The following is a 21,009-nucleotide window of genomic DNA, read 5'->3' as shown; positions in this document are numbered from 1 at the left end:
GTCATTATTATAAAAAGTGAAAACAAAAAGGAGAAAGAAAGATTTCAACTATAGAGAAAATAAATACCATCGCAACAGTCAGGCAAAATATGCTAAACTACAGATCTGAGATAACACGAATGGAAAGAAAAATAAATGAAGAGATACTTAGGAGATATGATCAACATATCCAATGACAGACTGGGTACTGAAAATGAAGGAATTGTCAGAGGTGACATCCCAGGTTTCCGGCTTGGATAACTTAATACCTGGTGATTATCAGCTGCTAATATGGAGACAACAGACATGGTTGCTAGAGATATGAGTTCTATTTTATATATTGTATTTAAATTATCTATGGCACATAGAGCCCAGTAAGCTGGTATGAATTTATCATTGGTGTTCAGGGAAAAGACCTGTAAATATAAATTTAGGAAATTGGTACTTAGTTTGGTAATTGAACACATGGTATGAATGAAAGGGTCCAAGGCAAGTATTTGGAGGAAGAAAAGCAGCAGGCCACGGGTAGAACTCCTAAGGCCACCATCATTTAAAGGTGGGATGAGGAAGAAGTGTCCACACAGGAAGTAGGACTCAGTAAGATTCTGACTTCTTCACGAGGGCTATGTTCGTCATACCCACAGATCAGGAAGTTCATGCTTTGGCACCTACCTGGGTTCACGAAGATCATGGTTACTCTCAGATTCTACACCCTGGGCTTTGTTCCCTTCAGTTCTTCCCCTAATCACTGCGATTAGGCCTCTTTTCCTCCCCCTAGGGAACCTAGTAACAGCCCTCAACTTCCACTCTCCTCTCTGAGGATCCTCCTAGCAGTTCTATGTGGTGGGTTTGTGCTGTGTCAGCCTGCTAAGCTGGGACCACATCTCCAAGAATCCTCTTCCCTATACAGTTCTGGTTTAGAGTTGGCCACAAAAGGAATTTTCACAAGACCTGGAAGGTGGAAATGAATCAGAGCCATTAATCTGAAGGTCACTGTGGCAAGAGATGGTGACACAGAGGTGCCAACAAGTTCTAGTTTGTCCTTACTCTCCTCCACTCTGCCCTGCTCTTCTTTATTGATGACCTGGCTGGCTAACAGTGATTGCAGGCCCACCACAGACACTTGGCAGAAAGCCCACAGTGGCTGTGTTTGCAGGTGGGGCCTCCCACAGCCCTCCACACAAGCCTTCCCTCTGCAGGCCCATTTCAGTGGTTGGATGTGCTTGGCTTCTCAGATTGACTGGCTGGTGACTCCTAACTTCCTCCTAGACCTGTACTTCTCCAGTGCCTCTGACAACTGCATAAGGTCTAATTTGTACAATAAATCCCTATCCCTTATCCCCTAAGTCATAAAGATCCTGCTCCCCTGATTGAACCATGACTGACATATTCCATCCTGTTCTCTAATTCTGACCTCCACGCCTCATAGTTTAATAAAGAATAGCACAATTTCCATTGTTTCTCTGAAAGGCTAGACACCACGTTGACCTACAAGAGGAGCGATTACCTGAACAGAAGCCCTGTTCTATAGGCTCTTCGAGTCAATAGAACAAAGTTTCAAAATCATTACTATTCTGCAGATGTCAACACCCTCTATATTACTCTAATATATCCCATTTTCCTAACCCACCATACATCCAGCCAGCCATTTGTTATTGAGTCATGCAATGTCTAATTCTCACAGCTGTATGTAATAATGTCTAGAATTGAAAGAGAAGTATGAATTAGTATCAGTCCTTAAAGTGTTCAAACCATATATATCATCAAGTAATTAGAATACAATAAAACATGTGCAATATAGAATGTACAAAGTGCTATATCATTTCCTAAACATATGGCCCCAATTTTTTTCTTTAATACAGTTTCCTCAATCTTAGATGCCCTCTTTCACATTTCACATAAAATTCAACAAGTATTTTATTAAAAGATGCTCAACATTACAAAGGAATGTAAATTTAAAACAATAAAGTGTCATGTTGCCTCAGATATAAAAACTATAATATATCCCAGCTCATGAATAAGCACTCCTTATAACAGTTGGAAGGAGGAAAAAGGATATTATGAAAATGAAAATAAAAGCTAATGAAATAGAAAAAAAATACAAAAGATAAAGGTTATTAAACAAAGTCAAGTTCTTTGAAGACTTGTAAGAGGCAAAATGCTAAAAAAAAAAGAGATAAGGTACAAATAAACAATTATCAGTAGTAAAAAAGGGAACAAAATTACTGATACCACCAAGAATAAATAAAGAACATATTGCAAATAATTGAAAACTTAAATGAAATGTATAAATTACTAAAAAAATACAAAATATAAAAAGTGGCTCAAGAAAAAGCTTAAATAATTCAATCCAATAAACATTCAAGAATTTAAATCAGTAGTAAATCTTTCCATAAAAAAAAATGACAGGTGCTGATGACTTTATAGGCAAGTTCTACCAAGAAAAAGATAAAGCGATTTTATATAAACTTTTCAAACAAACACAAGCATAACTTTGATACCAAAACCAAACTAGAACAGATAAAAAAATAAAAAGGATAGACTCATAAACTAGTATCACTTGTGACCCAAAGATACTAAATCCTAAATATTATACAAGTGAATCTAGCAACGTATAAAAATACATATATCCTGAACCAAGTAAGGTTTGTACTAATAATGCCAAATTTGGTTTATTAATCAAAAGTTGAGTACTCTAATTCACCATATTATCATATTAAAATCATTTGCCATCTCAATTAATGCAGAAATAGCATTAGATAAAATTTAAATTACATAAAATTTAAAACTTTTCATGATAAAAACTCAAAACAGGGTGGTGGCCGATTAGCTCAGTTGGTTAGAGCATGGTGCTAATAACACCAAGGTTGCCAGTTCAATCCCCGCATGGGGCACTGTGAGCTGCGCCCTCCTTAAAAAAAAAATTAAAAACAATGCAAAACAGGCTTGGAATGTAAGAGCAGGTAAATGTAAGAAACATAAATAATCTTATTTAATATTGAAATACTGAAAATAAGGAATAAGACAAGGATACTTGCTCTCATCACTTGTATTCAGCATAGTAGAAGTCCTAACTAGTACAAAAAACAAAACGTAAAAGGATTGAAAAGACAGAAAACAATCATTCTGTACACAGAAAACTAAAGGAATCAACAAATTACTAGAATGAGAGAGTTCTGAAAAGGTCACAGACACAAAAATATATAGCCAACTGTACTTATATTCCCAAGCAGTTGGCAAATATAATTTTTTAAATACTATTTAAGTAGCATCAAAAATTATGAAGTATCTAAGAATAAATTAATAAAAGATACATAAGACTTTGGGGGTGAAAGTACATAATTATATTAAAATACATTGAAGAAATCCTAAATAAATAAAGAAAATCATGGATAAGAAGATTCAAAGTTACAAAGATGTCTACTCTTCCTATATTGATCTATAAATTGAACACAGTCCCCATCAAAATCCCAAAGGAGTTTTTCATGAAAATTTACAAATTCTAAAATGTAAATGGGCCACTTGATAAGAACATGAAAGAATTTGTCACAGACAATAGTTTAGTGGTTACCAGAGGGTAAGAGGGGTGGAGGGTGGGAGATGAGGGTAAGGGGGATCAAATATACGATGATGGAAGGAGAACTGACTCTGGGTGGTGAACACACAATGGGATTTATAGATGATGTAATACAGAATTGTACACCTGAAATCTATGTAAATTTACTAACAATTGTCACCCCAATAAATTTAGTAAAAAAAAAAGAATTTGTCTGATATAAGACAACATGGTACTGGCATAGAAATAAACAGACAGAATAGATGAGAATAGAGAGCTCAGAAACAGTCCTACACATATGTGGAAAGATGGTTTAAGACAGATAGGGCTTTAAATATCAGTGGTTAAAGAATGGATTCTTTAATAAAAGGTGCTGGGCCCATTAATTATTCATTAAGAAAAAAATTGTATGCCTACACCACAACATAAAGTCATAACGAAAAGAACAAAATGATAAAACTTCATAAAACAATAGAAGGGAAATGTCTTTATGACTTCAGGATAGAGAAGGACTTCTTAAGACATAAACAGCACTAACCATAAAAGACTGATAAATTCAATAACACTGAAATTAAGAACTCTGTTCAACAAAAAATCCAATACAGAGTGACAAGACAAACTGAAAACTGTTAGATGTTTATAGCATATACAACGACAAAAGATTAGTACAGAAGATACATAAGTCCTACAAATCAATTTGAAATCCAACAGATGTAGGCAAAGACAGAAATACTCATTTTTATAGTTTTACCATGAGAAAATATTAGTGATTTGTAAATATATGAAATGATGCTCAAGCCAATTAATAGTGAGAAAAACGGAAACTAAGGCCACAAGGAGATAGCAATTCTAACCTCCTGTATTTGCAACCCTAAAAAGACAACACCAAACATGCAAAAGGATGAAAAGCATTGGAAAGACTCATCCACAGATAATAGACACATAAATTGATACCACCACTTTGGAAACATTTGGTATTTCTCAAAAAGTTTAAGCATGGATATACTCAAGCCCAGCAATTCCATACTTGTGCCAATACTCTGAAACAATGGTTCTCACACATTAGTGTGCAACAGAATCACTGGGAGAGTTTGTTAAATACACATTGCTGGATTTTTCCCCAGAGACTTTCTAATTCAGGGATTGGGGCCTGGAAATTTGCATTTCTAAGAAGTTCCAGGTGGTGCTGATGCTATTGGTCTGGGGACCGCTCTTTGAGAACCACTGCTATAAAAGGAACTCTTGTACTACCACTTACACATCAGGACATGTACAGAATATTAATAATGAAAAAATAGAAAAAAAAATGAAACCCAAATATCCTTTAACAGTAGGATGAATAAACTTACATAATCATACAATGGTATTACACAGCTGTGGAAACAAATGAGACGAAACCATGGAGAGGCACATAAGGGCTTCTAAGACACTAGTTTTTAAGCCATGTGGACATTTTCACAGGTAGTCTAATTACTGTTTAAACTGTACATACATATTTTACATACTCGTGCATATATTTCATCATAAAATCTTTTAAGTTCTTCTTCTCTCTACCACCATTTTCCTATTGTCTGGCCCAACACAGAATATGTCTTATCGTTCCAGGACTTGAGTAAAAGGGTAACAGTTAATGGATTTCATCTGTCTATTGACTGATGACACACCTTACCTCCCACCGCCGGTTGCTTTCAACCACTTCTCAAAATATTTTACACCCCCTCAAGTTCTTGCACTCTTCCGAGACTGCAGGCCTCAAAATCAACCAGAACTGAACACAAGGCTTCACCTGTGATCTGACACACTGTATTAAAAACTGTCTCTGGCTACGAACTCCTTTAGTATATTTTTGCAACTATATTATACTGGTTACTCATACTGACTTTAAGCTCCTACTACTTTTTCATACATAACATTGAAGATATACCTCATAAAGTTGACCTTTTTGGACCAAAAGAATGGTCTTCAAAATTTTATTAGAAAAAAAAATGTTTTTCCTTCTGTTTTAAGGAAACTGGATTTAAAATTTATATAAAATTGTTATTAAAAAAAAATTTTCTTAGATTCAGCCCTTGTAGGTTCTTGAGATACATGCGTATTCTACCACCCATTCTCAGAGGATTCCTCCGCATTTTACATTCTTTATTTACTGAATGAATCATCAATGACATTCAGTCCCTGATCAAGAGCTGAACAGGAGCCATATCACTAGAAGTCTTCCAAACTAATCTGTATCCAATAATGTACTCTCTGCTTATAATCATTCGGTTGGTTAATAACCCTCCTTCACATTTTCCCACAAGGATATTAAGAAAAACTGTTATAAAATATATCACTAGAGGGGCGGCCGGTTGGCTCCGTGGTTGGAGCATGGTGCTCATAACACCAACGTTGCTGGTTTGATTCCCACATGGACCAGTGAGAAACAACGGCTTGAGCTTGAAGCTGAGCCGCCAGTGGGCGGCCAGTTGGATCAGTGGTTGGAGCGCGGGGCTCATAACACCAAGGTCGCAGGTTCGATTCCCTCACGGGTCAGTGAGCTGCGCCCTCCTCAACTAGACTGAAAACGACAACTTGACATGGAGCTGATGGGTCCTGGAAAAACACACTGTTCCCCAATATCCCCCAATAAAAAAATTAAATAAATAAACATATATAAAACTGGAGTCTAAAGAAACTGGCTACTTGCTCTCTCTGGTTTTTCAGCCTAGTAACACTATTAGAACAGTACCACTGTCATCTTGGATCATGATGGTGACCATCCCTAGGAATGACAGAATGAGGAAATGGAGGGAAGATGGTTCCTAGCAACTCTGTAGAGCTGCCATTCCTGCCCTGGGCTGCCTATTGCCAGAATTCTTTTAACTAGGAGAGAAATAAACTTTTTGTATAAAGGGGAAAAAAGGGTGGGGGTGGGGGGTTAGCGGGGGAGGCATTACCCTAATGGATTGACATGATCCTAAAAACCAAGAATACAAGCCTGGAAACAATGAAGCAGGCCAAACTACACAATATTTTTTTTTCCAAAGAAATTTAATTCTGTTCCAGCCCCAAAGAAGGGGATAAACCTAAATTTTAAAAATAAAAATAAAAAAAAAACTGCTCAAAAACCAAGCCATTAAAAAATTAAGCCCCCTCCCTTGGCAATAAATACTGAAATGATATATACACATGAGGCTCAGGAAGGAGGCAAGAACAGGAACCTTGGGAACTCTGTCCCCTGGCAAGATCCCAACACTTCTACCAATTCCATGCTCTTTGCCTAAGACACAGAAGAGCAACGAGAGGCAGGAGAGATATACTAGGGGAGTGTGTGGCCCCAGACAGAGATAGAACATGATAACAGCAAAGAAAGGACACAAAACATCTTATAGGGCAGAGGAAGGGAAAGACATCCTCTAAAACATCCCCCCATTCCGGTTGAGTCATTGGATGTGGCTAGCCCAGGTGGTCCAGCTGATGAATGCCCTTGAGCTTATCTCCTCGCCTCCACTCCCTCTTTAGCATGCAAGTTAAGTGGGTCATTCACATTGTGGCCGTGATGCCACGGTAGCAGCAGCCTGGCTGTTGGAGCCCTGAGGCTTCCCATTCACCACTAGCAGGAGGGGTGTCTCCACACGGACACTGGAGAAGGAATAGTCCTATAAAAGACAAACACACACAGGTTCATTACAGATCCTAAGATGGGACAGACTCCAGCATGGGGATACACTACCTGTGACTTCCTCCTCCTTTCTCCCCCTTCAGTATATACACCCCTAACCTCCATCTCATATTCAACAAAGCTGAGCTAACAAAAGGGATATCATTTCCCCAAAGTTTTCAATCTTCAGAAGAAAAATCTGGGGCAGGTAGGGTACAAGCAGTGTCACTACAAGAATGAAACAATTCTCTGATTCAAAAAAAGACAGATTCCTGGCACTGCCTAACAAAAGGCTGCTCTCACAGAATTGGTCCTTCCCAGTGTTTGTTGACAATTTTAACTAGATACCACACAGCAGGCAGCCAGAGCCGGTGGAAATTCTGAGAAACTCTTAGTCCAAGAGTTTCTCCAAGTGTTTGTAAGGCCCTAAATTAACCTGCTAGATCTAAAGTTATAAAGATACTTCTCCCTTTATAGCAGGAGAAAGGAAAAGAAAGTGTGGTTTAGACATTCTCCTGATAACAGAAAATGTATCAGCTCACTTTATCAGTTCAAGGGTACTTCAAGTTGTAAAATATGCTGTTAAAAGATTTTCACCCAAAAAATACTGTCCCACTGGAAGTGTGAAGGGGGCTCTTCTAAGTCAAAGTAAAGAGGTAAATTAAAGAGTTCTCATAAATCAATTTTTTAAAATATCCTACAGCAATATAGGAAGTGGCCAATAAAATGGTAATTTATAAAACTCAATAAACATAAGATAAAATGTTAAACCTCACCATCAAGAAACCAAAGCCAAACAATATTGATGCTATATTTTTCATATAAAATCAGCAAATAATTTTTCAAAGATTTCTACAGAGTTGGGAATAAAACTACAGGGAAACAATTACTCACATCCACTTTTGGAAATAACTGGTCCAACCTTTCAAAAAATAATTTGGCAATATGTATCAAAAATCTTAGATATCTGCATACCCTCTGGAGCCAGGATTCTACCTTAGAAATTCATTTAAGGAAATAACCATAGATATGGGCAGCTATAAAAATACTTATTATAGTGCTTTCGTCACAGGAATAAAATGGAAATAATCTAGATCTGGAGTCAGCAAATTTTTTTCCGTAAAGGGCCAAATAATAAATATTTTAGGAAATGTGGGTCTTATGGTCTCTGTCACAGAACTATTCAACTCTGACACAATAGTGCAAAAGCTACCACAGACAATAGTAAACAAATGTGTGTGACTTTGTTTCAAAACTTTACTTCTAAACACTGAAATTTGAATTTCTTGTAATTTTCATGTTATCACAAATTATTATTCTCCTTCAATTTTTTCCATTTAAAAATATTGAAACTATTCTTATCTTATAGGCCATACGAAAACAGGCAGTGAGCCAGATATGGTTAATGGGCTATAGTTTGCGAACCCCTGATCTACATGGTGAAAAAGTGGTTAAATACCTACTCTCAGAGTTTTTGTGAGGATTAACTGAGCTAGTGCAGGCAGTAAAGCTCTTAGCACAGTATCTAGCAGTCAGTTAAGTGTTCAGTAAATTTTTATCACCATCATCATCACCACCTTATCTGTGTCAACTCAGAACAATGTTGTAGAATATGTAAAAACACAGGAAATGTTCACACAAACATTTGCATATGATATCCTACTCATGATTAAAAATATACATATGCATGTGTATATTATACTTATGAAGATAAAAAAGACTGGAGGTATACATGTCAAATTGTTAACATCTGAGTGGCAATACTGCAGTTCTTTTTTTTTTTTAATTGAGATAGATAACAAATCACACTGTGTAAGTTTAAGGGATACAACATGCTGATCTGATACATTTCTACATTAAAGTATAGTCACCACCCTGGAGTTAGCTAACATCTCTATCACGTCACATAATTATCATTTTTTTTTTGTGGTGGGAACAATTAAGATCTAGTCTCTCAAGCAACTCTGAAGTTTATAATGCCATATTTTTGTCTATAATCACAGTGCTGTGAATTAGATCTCCAGGACTTACTTATCTACTGGTTACAAGTTTGTACCCTTAAACAACATCTTCTCAATTCCCCCACCCCACAGTACCCACCATTCTACTCTCTGTTTTCTACAAGTTAGGCTTTTTTAGATTCCACGTAAGTGATATCATACAGTATTTGTCTTTGTTCTATCCATTTTTTTTATTCTTTTTCTTTACCAGTAGTCTCTCTTTTTAGTAAAAATTACATATATATGTATGTATGTATGTGTGTGTGTGTGTGTGTGTGTGTGTATGATATCACACACACATTTATGCATTACTTTACTTACCAGGGATGCCAAAAAAAATGTATACAAGTGGACACTTTGGTCAACGTTGCTCAAGCAGTAATTCACCGTAATCAGAAGTGTCTGGATGCTGATGGTAACCACTTTGAGTACCTCTTATAACTGCAGAAGTCAAACGTGACGTACATTCATCTTTTGTTATCGGTATATATTGAGTATTACAATTTTAATAGGTTTTTCCTTTCTTAAAACGTGTATACATTTTTTTGGCACCCTCTGTATTTTTAAAAAGAGATATACTTGGTCCCACTTTCAGAGCCTAGGTGTTGAGAAAGAATCCTAGCCATCACTCACCTTTCCCTTGTGCTGAATTTGGTGAAGCCGAAGGTTGGGCTCAGGGATGGCTACAGAGTCCCCAATGAGCACTCCCCAACTCTGCACCATGTTATACACCATCACGGCACAGCAAGGTCCATCGGAATCTACCAGGCCAAAGGTACTGCCAGGTTAAGAAGGGGCCGGGGGAAGTAAAGTGGGCAGGAAAGAAGAACAGAAGAGTGGTTTTAAAATACCATTAAAATAAGTGCTTCCTTCGTTACTTAACTAGAAACCCTATGACAGGTACCATCATCTACTATGGACATCTGAGTCCTCGTTTGTCTTAGATATGTAATATCTTTAGAGAACATACACAAGGTTCAGCAACCTGTCACTTTGCCAAGAACTTGGAACACATGTACACTGAGACCATTCAACAAATATTAATGAACTAGCGCAAAATGTTGCAGCTAAAACATTATTCCTGGCCTATCAATTTAAGAATCACAACCTTCATAAAACTCTCTGTCAACTTAATTCCACAAATTTCCAGTGAGTACCTGTTATTATCAAGCACTGTGCTTAGCAGCAAGATACCGGTTCAGCTATGAGTGAGCTCATAGTCTAGCAGGAGTCAGGCAGCTACACCGTCACTTACAGTCCAGCTGTGATAGATGCTAGAATAACATTTCCTTTGTGCTGAATTCATAAAGCTAAAGGCTGGGCATGGAAACCCAGAGGGAAAATGTTCAAATCGAAAAGCAGGGAAGGTTTCCTTGAAGAGACAATCAAACTGAATCTTAAAGAATGGAAAATTTACTGAGTTAAAACAGGAAAACTAATCCTCAATAGGGGGACAAAAACAGGGAGTGACTGGAAGGAACACAAAAGAACTTCCTGGAAGTGAGTGAGGAGTGACACACTGATTATACTCTAATTTTTCAAGAGTCAAAAATTTTCTAAATGAGGGGTGGTCAAGTTAGCTCAGTTGGTTAGAGGGTGGTGCTGATAACACCAAGGTTGCCAGTTTGATCCCCGCGTGGGCCACTGTGAGCTGTGCCCTCCTTAAAAAAATAAGAAATAAAAAATTTCTAAATGAATATCATTTTTAACTCATCTCCTCTGCTAGACTATATGCACACTTCACTTGAATATTTTACATGTCTTTTTTTTGTTTTGTTTTATTAACTCCCTACAATACCTATAGCAGATGTTCCATAAATATGTATTGAAATAGGGAAAAAGCTGGATGGTACCAGAATGTACAGAGAGATCGTCAAACATCACATAGACAAAACCTGCTACTAGGACAGACACAGAAGGGAAGCAGATCTCACTAATCTGTGACCCCTAACAATGTCCTCAACTGTGAGAGAAAGGCCAGAAAGTGAGAGCATTAACTCAAAAGAATGAAACAGAGGAAAGGCAAGAACTCACAAGGGGACTTTCTCCTCTGTAGTGAGGCTGAACACCACCTTTCCCAGGACCACGGCACCACTGTTCACACCAGGCTGCAGCACACTCAGAGGCTTGAGCTCCAGGGTCACCTTCTGCCCAGAGGCTGACTGATAGCGCCCATCACAAGGGCCTAGATGGGCCGGGCGCAAACTTCCCAGCATGCTCTGCAACTTTTTGGTCTTCACCTTTCCCTGCAAAAGAAGGGGAAATAAATAGGTAAGAAGCTGGGAACTAGTCACTCTCCTTGAGAGTCTAGTCCTTCCCTCCCACCTATTCACTTCTACTGGGTCACTACTACCGAGGCCCATTCTATTCTTATTTTATTGACCTGCAGCAGACTAAAAAAATAGGATTCAGCCTTCAGACATCTTTACCTTGCTCTCAAGGAGGCTGGTTAATCTATTCAGGAATTCCAGGAGTTGTTGTTCTCGTTGCCGGGGCTCTGGCCAGGCAGGGTCCAGGGCTGCAGCTCGAGAGAAGCCCTCCAGGGCCTCCCCATAATTTTCTTCATATTTATGTAACTGCACAAAAAGTAACCAAAAACCTCCTAATTATAAGTATATTTAAACATATATATACACACACACACACACACATATGTGTATGTGTGTGTGTGTGCGTGTGTGTGTGTGTGTGTGTGTATGTTTAAAACTATGCCGGGGGAAAGTAATGGCACAATGGACTAGGACTCTCCAGAAATAAATTGTTTTTCTACCCAGTTGTATTCCTGTCCTACAGCAAACATCCTAAAGAAGTAGTAATACCTTAGTATCCTTTTTCCTGTTCAGGGTGATCACAACCCCAAAAATGGAGTCATTTCAAAGACGCTAACTTCCAAACTTTAAAACAGTGAAGCTGCATATATTGGGTCCTTCTATTTTTATATTTATAATGAACATTTCAGAAGTCTTCTAAACTTCCCCCCAACCCCATCCTTAATGTACTCTCCCACCTCCTCAACCTCTTCTCCTTTCCCTCCAGGGACTCCACCAGATACTGAAGTCAAACGGAGCGAGTTTGTCATAGGGCATAATTTGACTTTTTTCTTGCAGTTTGTCCCTAACCTTGTCTTATTCATACTCAGTTATCCCCTCAGGCTAAGACCTAAATATGTTATTGATTCGGCTTTCAGATGACCACCCCACAGATCTTACCGTGGCCCTGTTCAGATGAAGATCAGGATTACTGGAAGCTGTCCTGTCAACCTTCTCCTATGGTGGGATAAAAAGATCATCAGTGGGTCCTGTCTCAGTCTTAAGGATGGCCATGCCCGACATGTCCTAGACACTCCTCTCCCTGAAAAAATTCAAGTTTCTTCCTTGGCAAAATGTTACCTCTACCCACACACTATTAGACAGTCATTGTTGATGTGGTATTTTATGCAGTCCCTGAAACTGCAAGGTTTTTGCATGTGCATGAAACTTTAAAATATGATTATAATTTACCCATGCAACAGTATAAAGATAGAAGAAATATGTGAAAGAATTCTGATTAAAATAAAAATGTCTAGTGAGATGATGGTATACATGAGGAAAACCAAGGAAAGACATGATGTCGAATTAATGCATTTCCTCAGCTCCAGACACCGGGAGAACCATGTTTCTATATCCAACCCCCCTTAAAAGACACACAGAAAGTTAAATTCGGATTCTCTAGTTTAACTAGAAGGCCAGAAACCACATGACAGTGCAGACAGATGTGCTGTGAAGAAACTGCTATGTCCATTTTATTTTTTAAACTCTATGCACTGCCTGGCACATTGCAAAACACCAACAACATGAGTTAAAATTGTTTAAATGATTGGTTCCCATATATTTATAAATGTAGGTTTGGATAAAGAAATTAAGAATTAAAAGCAGCTATTTAGCAGAAGCCAAATATAAAATTTTAAAGGAATGTACAATATTACTCTCTAAACATTAACTAAATTAAGAGATTAAAATTGAATTCCTCTGCCTGAAAGTTCTGATTTAAAAAAAGGACAGTCCCTAAACTGCAAATAGGAATACAATGAAGCTGTAGTCTTTATTCCGCCACAGAGCAAAATAAGTAATGGTAAGTTAAAAACCAACTCCCTGTGTCAAGAGAAGAAAGCAAATGCAGAAAAGTGAATATAAATAAAGCCTAAATAAAAAGTAGGCCAATGTGAACCTTCTAATGAGCAATCAGGCACTCAAAGCCTGAAGGAAACCCCCGTGCAAGTGGCTATCAGTATAAAAACAACCTGAAAACCTATGCAAAGCATGAACTCCAGTGAAATAATTCCTAGGAGGTGATGCAGAATGGGTTCCGTGCTGTCTTCTGTTTGGGCCTGTGGGACATCTCAAGCCATACTACCTAATGGCTAATCTGGGGAAAGCACTTAATTTATACTTACGTATTAGCATTTTCATTTTTCTTAAAATACACACACAAATAACCATTATTTTAATACAGACTTTTTTCCCATTTATAAAAGATGAACATGTTGGGATGGGTTCTGTGCTTTAGTTATACACACCTGTAAATCTAGGCAGCTCGAGGAGCTCTGAGGCGCTACACTGCAAATGGTTACTAATACTGACATTGTAAGAAATAAGTCAATCCTGTAGACATGGCTGTGCAAAACCACACACTGGATGCCAGCAATGTCCATCCTGCGAGCCACAAGGAAGACTGACTTCTGTCACTGCTTCTCTTCATCTGGCCTGGGTGACCATAAATACTTACTGCTTGGGCATAGGCACTGAGGGCTTGCTGGGAGATCTTAGGGTTCTGGCCAGTATTGAAGTAAAGAGAAAGGTATGCATTCCCCAGAATATCTGAAAAAGAAACATGGGGTTTACAGCTCCACCTGGAAGAAGTTTGACAGTCGCCACTCCATCCTAACAAGTAAAAAGCTGAACAGACTGAAAAAAATCACAGCTCTTCTAGGATCCGTAAGAGAGGGTACAACACAAGGTAAACCATGGCCCCCATAACTGGAGAGACAGACGGGGAACTACAGGGAGTTATGGCATACCCAAGTAGAAACTCACAAGGTGCCACAGGAAACAGTGACGGGGAATGAAAACCTGAACTGTAATTGATGAATTATTGGAGGCTCAGCGTGGACAAATCTGGAAAAACTGCAGAGGTCCTAATCATAAGGGGCCCCCACAATATTGTGAGGTTTACCTCCAGGAGCTCGGTCAGGTTCCCACAGCAAATATCAGAGAAAAAAAACCCCTTGTACTTCCAGCAGGGGGAGGGGTAAAAGAAACCATTTTGAAATATGCTAGAGTCCTCTGTTCTTCACAAGACTTAATAAGCCTGCCCTCTAGAGAAACGAGTTAACCAGAGTGTAACTGACCTAAAGGAAGGAAACACCCACCTCCAGCCCACTCTACCCATCCTGTCCCAGGGAGGAGAAAAAACTGAAACTGGTGGGTCGTCTCAGAGCCCGAGTTCAAGATACGACCTATTTTGGTCACCCTCAAAAGTCTGCTTAACAGGCCTCACACCTGACACAAACCAGGGATGATACTCTAGCATACCCCACATTCCACTGGGAGAAAAAGGCAAACATGGACCTGAAGAAGAAACAGGAGCACAGTGCACAAATGCCCCACGTTGCTTATGTGGAGACACAAGCCTCCTCTCTGGGATGAAAAGTTCCAAGAGTTCCTAGAATAGTGGCTCATTAGAATACCTTGTGGACTTCTTCAAAACAAATTCCCTGGCTTCACACTTAGAGGCAGCCTCAACAGATGGGCTCTGGTATGCAGCCATGGTTGAGAACCCCTGCTCTAGACACCTGTTGGAGATCTTTTGAGAGCACTCACACCAGGAGCGACCATCATGGATATCCATCTGCACAGCCAATTTGGCCTGTCGGACACTGTCCATGACATGGCGAGAATGTTCATCTCCAGAGTCAGTCCGCAGCTGGCGAAGCACCATTGACAGGTTTTGAAGGGAGACTTTGTTCTTGCACTGCAAATGGAGAAGACATATACTCAACCTTCCAGATTCTGTTTCCCCTTTCCACATTCATTCTACCTCCATCTTCCTAAATCTAATTTGTCATCTTAATTCTTACGGCATGCCATCTGTATCTTCCACCCACATCTACAAGGATCAACTTGGCTGCTAACTTTTCCTCACTTCCCATCTACCTCTGTACCTGATTCCATCATCTTCTTCCTTTCTCAGTCCCCTGTCCATTTTCCTCATCCAGTCCTGTTCCCCCACCCTTCCTCCCTTCTGATTCTGTTCTCCTAGTTCCAATACAGTTCTACTCTGGTATCCATATCCTAGGGAAATTCATAGAACCAAAGGAATCCCATGTTTCCCATCTGTGTTTTCTGAGGGGACAGTGGGCTGCTCACATGGTTGAGGGCTCCTGAGAAGCAGGTGTGGGCAGCTGCAATATCCCCTTTCTTCCAGTACACCTCACCCAGCTGGTTCCAGGCTTCCACCAGCGTGGGCTCCAGTTTCACAGCCTTTGACAGAAGCTCCTCAGCCTTAGGGCTATAGTCAGGAGTCACATTCAGTGCCTTCCCAGTCAGCATCAGAACCTGTGCCTTGCCCTGGACGGAACCTAGGAGGAAGGGGGAAAGAGATAAAAGAAAATGGAAGAACCCAGGCCGTCTTACAGATACGACCAGGACACTGTCTCTTAAGGAATAACCCCATGCCAGCTCTAGAAATGAAATAGTTAAGGACAATCTTTACGAACAAACCTCTTATTGAAAACCTACAATATACAGAGTACTGTTATGAAATGGGGTAACAAAGAAAGCATTATCACTAAAGCATTAGCCCTTTGAGGGGCTTACAGTCTAGTGGAGAGGACAAAGTGTATACAGCAACAATTAAAACAATGAAAAGGAACATATGCAGATAGCCAACAAATGGGCTTTAACAAGTGAAAAGGAAAAAAGACAAGACGCTCCAGGTAGAAAAACAATGTAAATGAAGACAGAGGCAGAAACATACGTAGCATGTTCATGAGATAATGCATGGTCCAACCTGAATGAAACAAAAACTTTTTCTGGAAGTACGTAGTCAAAGATAAGGGTAGGGAAAAAAAAAAAGAGTCAGAAAATGGAGACCTGAATACCACTTTAAGGGGTTTAAACTTCAACCACTCAACAATAGGAATCTTTGAAGATACCTGAGCAAAGAGACAGACAAAAGGATAGGATTAAATGCATGAAGTAATGATTTAGAAAGGTGATGGCAATGGTCATTATATAAGTTGATTTAGAAATAAAACAAATTATAGGCAGAAAAATCAGATAATGAGATCACTGCAATAGTTCAAGCAATAAGGATGCTCTTTTATTTCATGGCATTTTTTTATAATCAAACTTTAGGAAAATGAGTTTGAAGGACAAAGAGATTGCAAAACTCTGTTACATTTTAGTGAAGGGCAGGGGGTTGCACGCTCTTTTGGGACTCATACCCACGACTTCCTCCATCTGCTGCAGGGTCTTCTCCATCTCCTCTCGCACATCTTGTTGCTTCCTCCCAGCATCCTCAACACTGTGTGTCTCGAAATAGCAGTCTCGAAATGAATAGAGTTGACCCACCAGTTCCTAGGAAGTGTAAGGATGGTACCATTAAGTGGAGAGAACAACAGACAAGAAAATTTGAGACTGGCTAGCTATACCAGCTCTTTGCCTAAAAATACTGATTCTCTATCTCACCTATGAATAACACGAGGGGCAGGTAGACAGGGCTAGTGTCCCAGGCCCACTCTCATGTTGTCCCATGCCAGTCTCTGCACCATGATGATAGTTAAGGACAATCCGAACTGTGATAATAGTTCTCTCTCCAAGCTCCAGCAGGAATCCCAAATTATGATTAAGTACTTCACTTACCACTTTGCAACTTGAGATTAAAATGAAAGTTAATAAAATAATCCTATCTGGTACTAGTCCCCAAAGTATAAAACTTTGAAATTTACCCTAAGAACTGGACTTCCTAACAAAAACAATCTTATCCCTGATCTTTCCTAGGCTGGTACCTGAAAGTACATGACTTTTGAATATTTATGAATATGGTAACATGTGAGAGTCATCGTTTTCCAATGACAAATAGACCAATTTAAGCTTGATAATCTTGGTATTTTTGCAGGATTTTGTTCTGTTAAATACTTGTGTTTTTTGGTTTTTTGTTCTGTTTTGTTTTGTTCTTGTCAAGTCACCTTCTGGCTCTCTTGCACGCTTCCCAAATAAACGTTATCTTTCCTCTTTTAAATGCTCCTATCTGAGTCCTCCTGTGACACCAGGCAAAGGTGTCTATTCTTTCCTGAAACCAATAACAGCAGAAATATATAATACTATTCCATCAAGTCTTAACTTTTTCTACAGCACATCCTAAATCCATCTGCTTGTCTCCATCCCACTATGACTATCCTCCATCAAATCAGCCTCATTACTTGCCTGGATTATTACAAGAACTTCTTACCTGATCATCTTGCTTCTACTCTCTCCCATTCTCCTCATCATAGTGAAAGTGACCCTACAAAAATGTCCATCATATCACAAACCCTCAGTTTCCCACTGTAGATAGAACAAAATCTATGTATCTCCTTACCATGGCCTGGAAGACTGTGTGATCTGACCTCCCACTACTCACCCTGCCAGAAACTTCACTTCTTACCACTCTCCCTCCTACAATACTCAAGCCACATGGGCTGGGAGGGGCAAATCCCCTAGTTCAATCCTGCCTTGGGGTCTTTACACAAAGGGTTCTTTCTGCCTGGAAACTTTCCCCAGATCTTTACATGGCTCATTTCTCATCATCATTTAGATCTCAGTTCAAGTATCAACTTCTCAGAGAGGCTTTCCCTGACTGCCCAAACTGAAGTAACCCCCTCCTCCTCTGTCCACTGTTAAATCACCCTTATTTTTCTTCGTAGCACTTATCACTTGAAATTATGTGGCCTGTTCATTAACTGTCTATTATCTGTCACCACCACTGGCATGTAAGCTCCATGATGGGAGGGACTTGATCTGTTTTGTTTACAGCTATACCTGAGCACTACTACAGGACTTGGGACATGAGAGGCTCTCATTAAGTAAACTGACTGAATGAATTACTGAATCATCCCTGTCTCTAACAAATACTTATGTCCTCTACTTAATTTAAAATCCTACCAAGAACAAAGAGAATGGACTAGCACCCTCTGCAGCCACGCTTTTAAAATTTTACTTTGTGTGTTATTTCCTAGACTCATCCTGCAGAATGTAGGATGTTTGAGTAGTTTGAACCAAACTCAAAATTCTGCATTTCAACAAGTACCTTAGATGACTGTAATGAAAATGATCTGTAAAAACACACTTGGAGAAATATCTTTTTGTGCATTCCTTCTACCCTAAGATGTTTATAAGAATGAAATCAGAGCCTACCACCATTCCCAAGGATAGCAACATCACTCTCCTCTTCCTCTCCTCCACTGCATTCCCATTCCATTCCTGCACCTGCCCCACTTACCCCAAGATACCCCAAGCATCCTCTACCCACATGCTTAGTGCCTCTACCACAAATGAGCACAGGAAAAGACAGTTTTCAGCCAAAATTGCAACCTATTTCTTTTTGCCCTGCAATCAGCATGGCTGCAAATCAGATATTTTAGAGAGGGTCTTATTGTTTGTTTGTAGTTGCTAAAGCAAACATACAAAGCACTGTTTAGTTTTGTGGTGATTTTGTTTTGTTTTGCTGGATTGAACACTTTTTAATAACTTTTTTCTCACGGCAAAATCAACATATATAAGTTGTTAAAATTCAAGTAGGTACATGTAAAAAATACAAAGTGAAAAATCTTCATCGCCCCAACAACCTCAGGGATAACCACTGTTTAGTGTACATTTTCAGATTTTTTTTCTATACATATACAAACACATACACGTTAACAATATTTTTAATATGGAGCCAGGATCAAGACTAGGGAACAAAATTAAGTTAATCCAGGTCCACTGGAAACGAGATAAAATTCACATTCTAAAAAGTGTTATTTTGATCTGCTCAAAAAAAAACAACAAAATCTCACCAATGTTTAAACTTTTGCATTAGAAGCCTTTAAGCAAGTTACAAGCCTGTCACAGGTCTAATGTTTAAATTCCACGCTGCCTTAGAACACAAAGAACTAAGTTTCTGAGGTTTAAGAAAAATCTTGGGTCATTAAAAGAAAAATAAAGAGCCAAGCAACTAGTTAGCTCCCACCTACCTACCGAGGAAAAACAGACTCGTCAAAACTGCAGTCAACCGTGGACTAGGTGGAGTCTGGACCCCTCTAAATCAGACCCCAAACTGGGATTGCGCAGCGTGCAAAACCAAAACAAAACTGTCAAGTTCTAAAGTGAGTAACCAGGACCCAGGCGGTGCAAGCCATTCCTGTGGCTGTTGCCAATTTGAAAGCAGAAAAGTACCGAAGAAACGGCCTTTGTGGGGATCAAAACATGCAGTAACAGATGTGCAATGCACGTTTTTTGCTATTTGTTATGGGTGAATCGAGGGAATAAAACTTCACAAGAATGTGCAGGGATCAAGTTAGAAGCAACAAATACTCTTCCTGCAGGGCTGAAATTAACTGCAGTCGGGTCAGCGGCAGGAGGTCCAAACACACCGGCTGCTCCCCTCCGCTGCCCGGCGGCGGCTGCACCCACGGAAGTTACAGTCACCGGTTACGCGGACACAGGCAGCGTCCTGTACGTGCCAGGGAATTCGCAGGTACTGCATAAACGGGGCTCCCGATAACAATAGCACATATGGATTTTAATCTATGGCCCCACCTGCAATTTCTGCAAGATCTGTTTGACTTCCTCCTCTTCCTCAGCCATCATTTCCCGGCCACTCTCTGCTTCTCCGCCCCCAACTTCATAACCACAGAGACTCATACCCACCCTCATCATGGAGCCACAGCGACATCTAGGTACCTGGAGGCTTACCTGCACCTGAGTAGAAGGAGCTGCATTAAAGGAAAGACATCGCTCCAAACCAATTTAACCCAATGCCTACACCGCAAAGATGTTTTCTAATCACTTTTGAGTTCATAAACTTGTTTCTTTCCCAAATCCTGGAAATAAAATGTTCTCAGCTTAATTGCATGTATATTTTTTGTTTCATATTTTCCTATTTATTTATTAACCCCCAAAAGAAAAAAGAGCCCGTCCAGGCGGTGGGTACACCATGACGCACATCGCCATAAAGCGGTACCTGCGGGAGGACTATGAAACAATCAACAACAGAAACCCGGCATCCCGGGCGGAGCTGGTGTCCTTCAAGCATCCTCGGTTGTTGCCAACCCACGGCTTCATTGGCCTCTCCAGAAGAGAAGTGACAAGTTTTGGAACCCCATTATGATGAAACGTTTGCAGCTCATTTAAGGTGCACTTCCGTAGTGGGGAACCATGACTTCATAGAGGCATATAAATGACGGAGTGTCATCGTCCAGTCATTCTGGCAGGCAATTCAGGCCCACAAAGAGGAAATGTGGGCTCTGCCTGCCGTGTGTGCAGTAGCACTTGACCTTCGAGTATTTGTCAATAATCCTGGGTCCTGGAGAAACCTGAAACCCAGGAAACAGTTAACAGGGAGCGCAGGAAGGGGAAAGGCAGCCCATCAGGGCAGACTTCTTGGATAATTCCTGCTGCACTCCACAGTCTGCAGGTCCCCAACCCCTGTCAGCAAGGCTCGTGGGGAGCCTGACCCCCACCCTACCGAGGCAGTGCCAAAGAGGGGGAGCCTGCGTTTCCCCAAGAGCATGGGGTCAGTGGAGACCTACTGATATAAGATAAAGTTCATTCTCA

The 21,009-nt window shown here is 39.8% G+C and overlaps 1 protein-coding gene across 2 annotated transcripts; it reads right to left on the bottom strand.

Annotated features, from left to right (window-relative positions):
* Nucleotides 1-1,868: 1,868 nt before the first annotated feature.
* Nucleotides 1,869-20,531, bottom strand: TTC5 (tetratricopeptide repeat domain 5). Of its 2 annotated transcripts, none has more exons than XM_081047540.1 (10): nt 19,993-20,104; nt 16,659-16,791; nt 15,580-15,791; nt 15,034-15,184; nt 13,940-14,031; nt 12,385-12,441; nt 11,605-11,751; nt 11,210-11,421; nt 9,809-9,953; nt 1,869-7,173 (listed from the first exon to the last, which is right to left on the bottom strand). In XM_081047540.1, the coding sequence occupies exons 1-10, from the start codon at nt 20,095-20,097 to the stop codon at nt 7,054-7,056; spliced, it is 1,374 nt and encodes a 457-aa protein (XP_080903666.1). In that variant the 5' UTR covers nt 20,098-20,104; the 3' UTR covers nt 1,869-7,053. The 2 variants fall into 2 exon arrangements, with proteins under 2 accessions (XP_080903666.1, XP_080903667.1); XM_081047541.1 differs by lacking the exon at nt 19,993-20,104 and adding an exon at nt 20,417-20,531 and having other exon boundaries at nt 6,556-7,173.
* Between the last annotated feature and the right edge of the window lie 478 nt (nt 20,532-21,009).

This window comes from Rhinolophus hipposideros (genome assembly GCF_964194185.1).
Source record: "Rhinolophus hipposideros genome assembly, chromosome: 5".
Taxonomy (NCBI): Eukaryota; Metazoa; Chordata; class Mammalia; order Chiroptera; family Rhinolophidae; genus Rhinolophus; species Rhinolophus hipposideros.
Note: the sequence above shows the minus strand (reverse complement) of the source record. Positions and strands in the feature narration are given on the sequence as shown.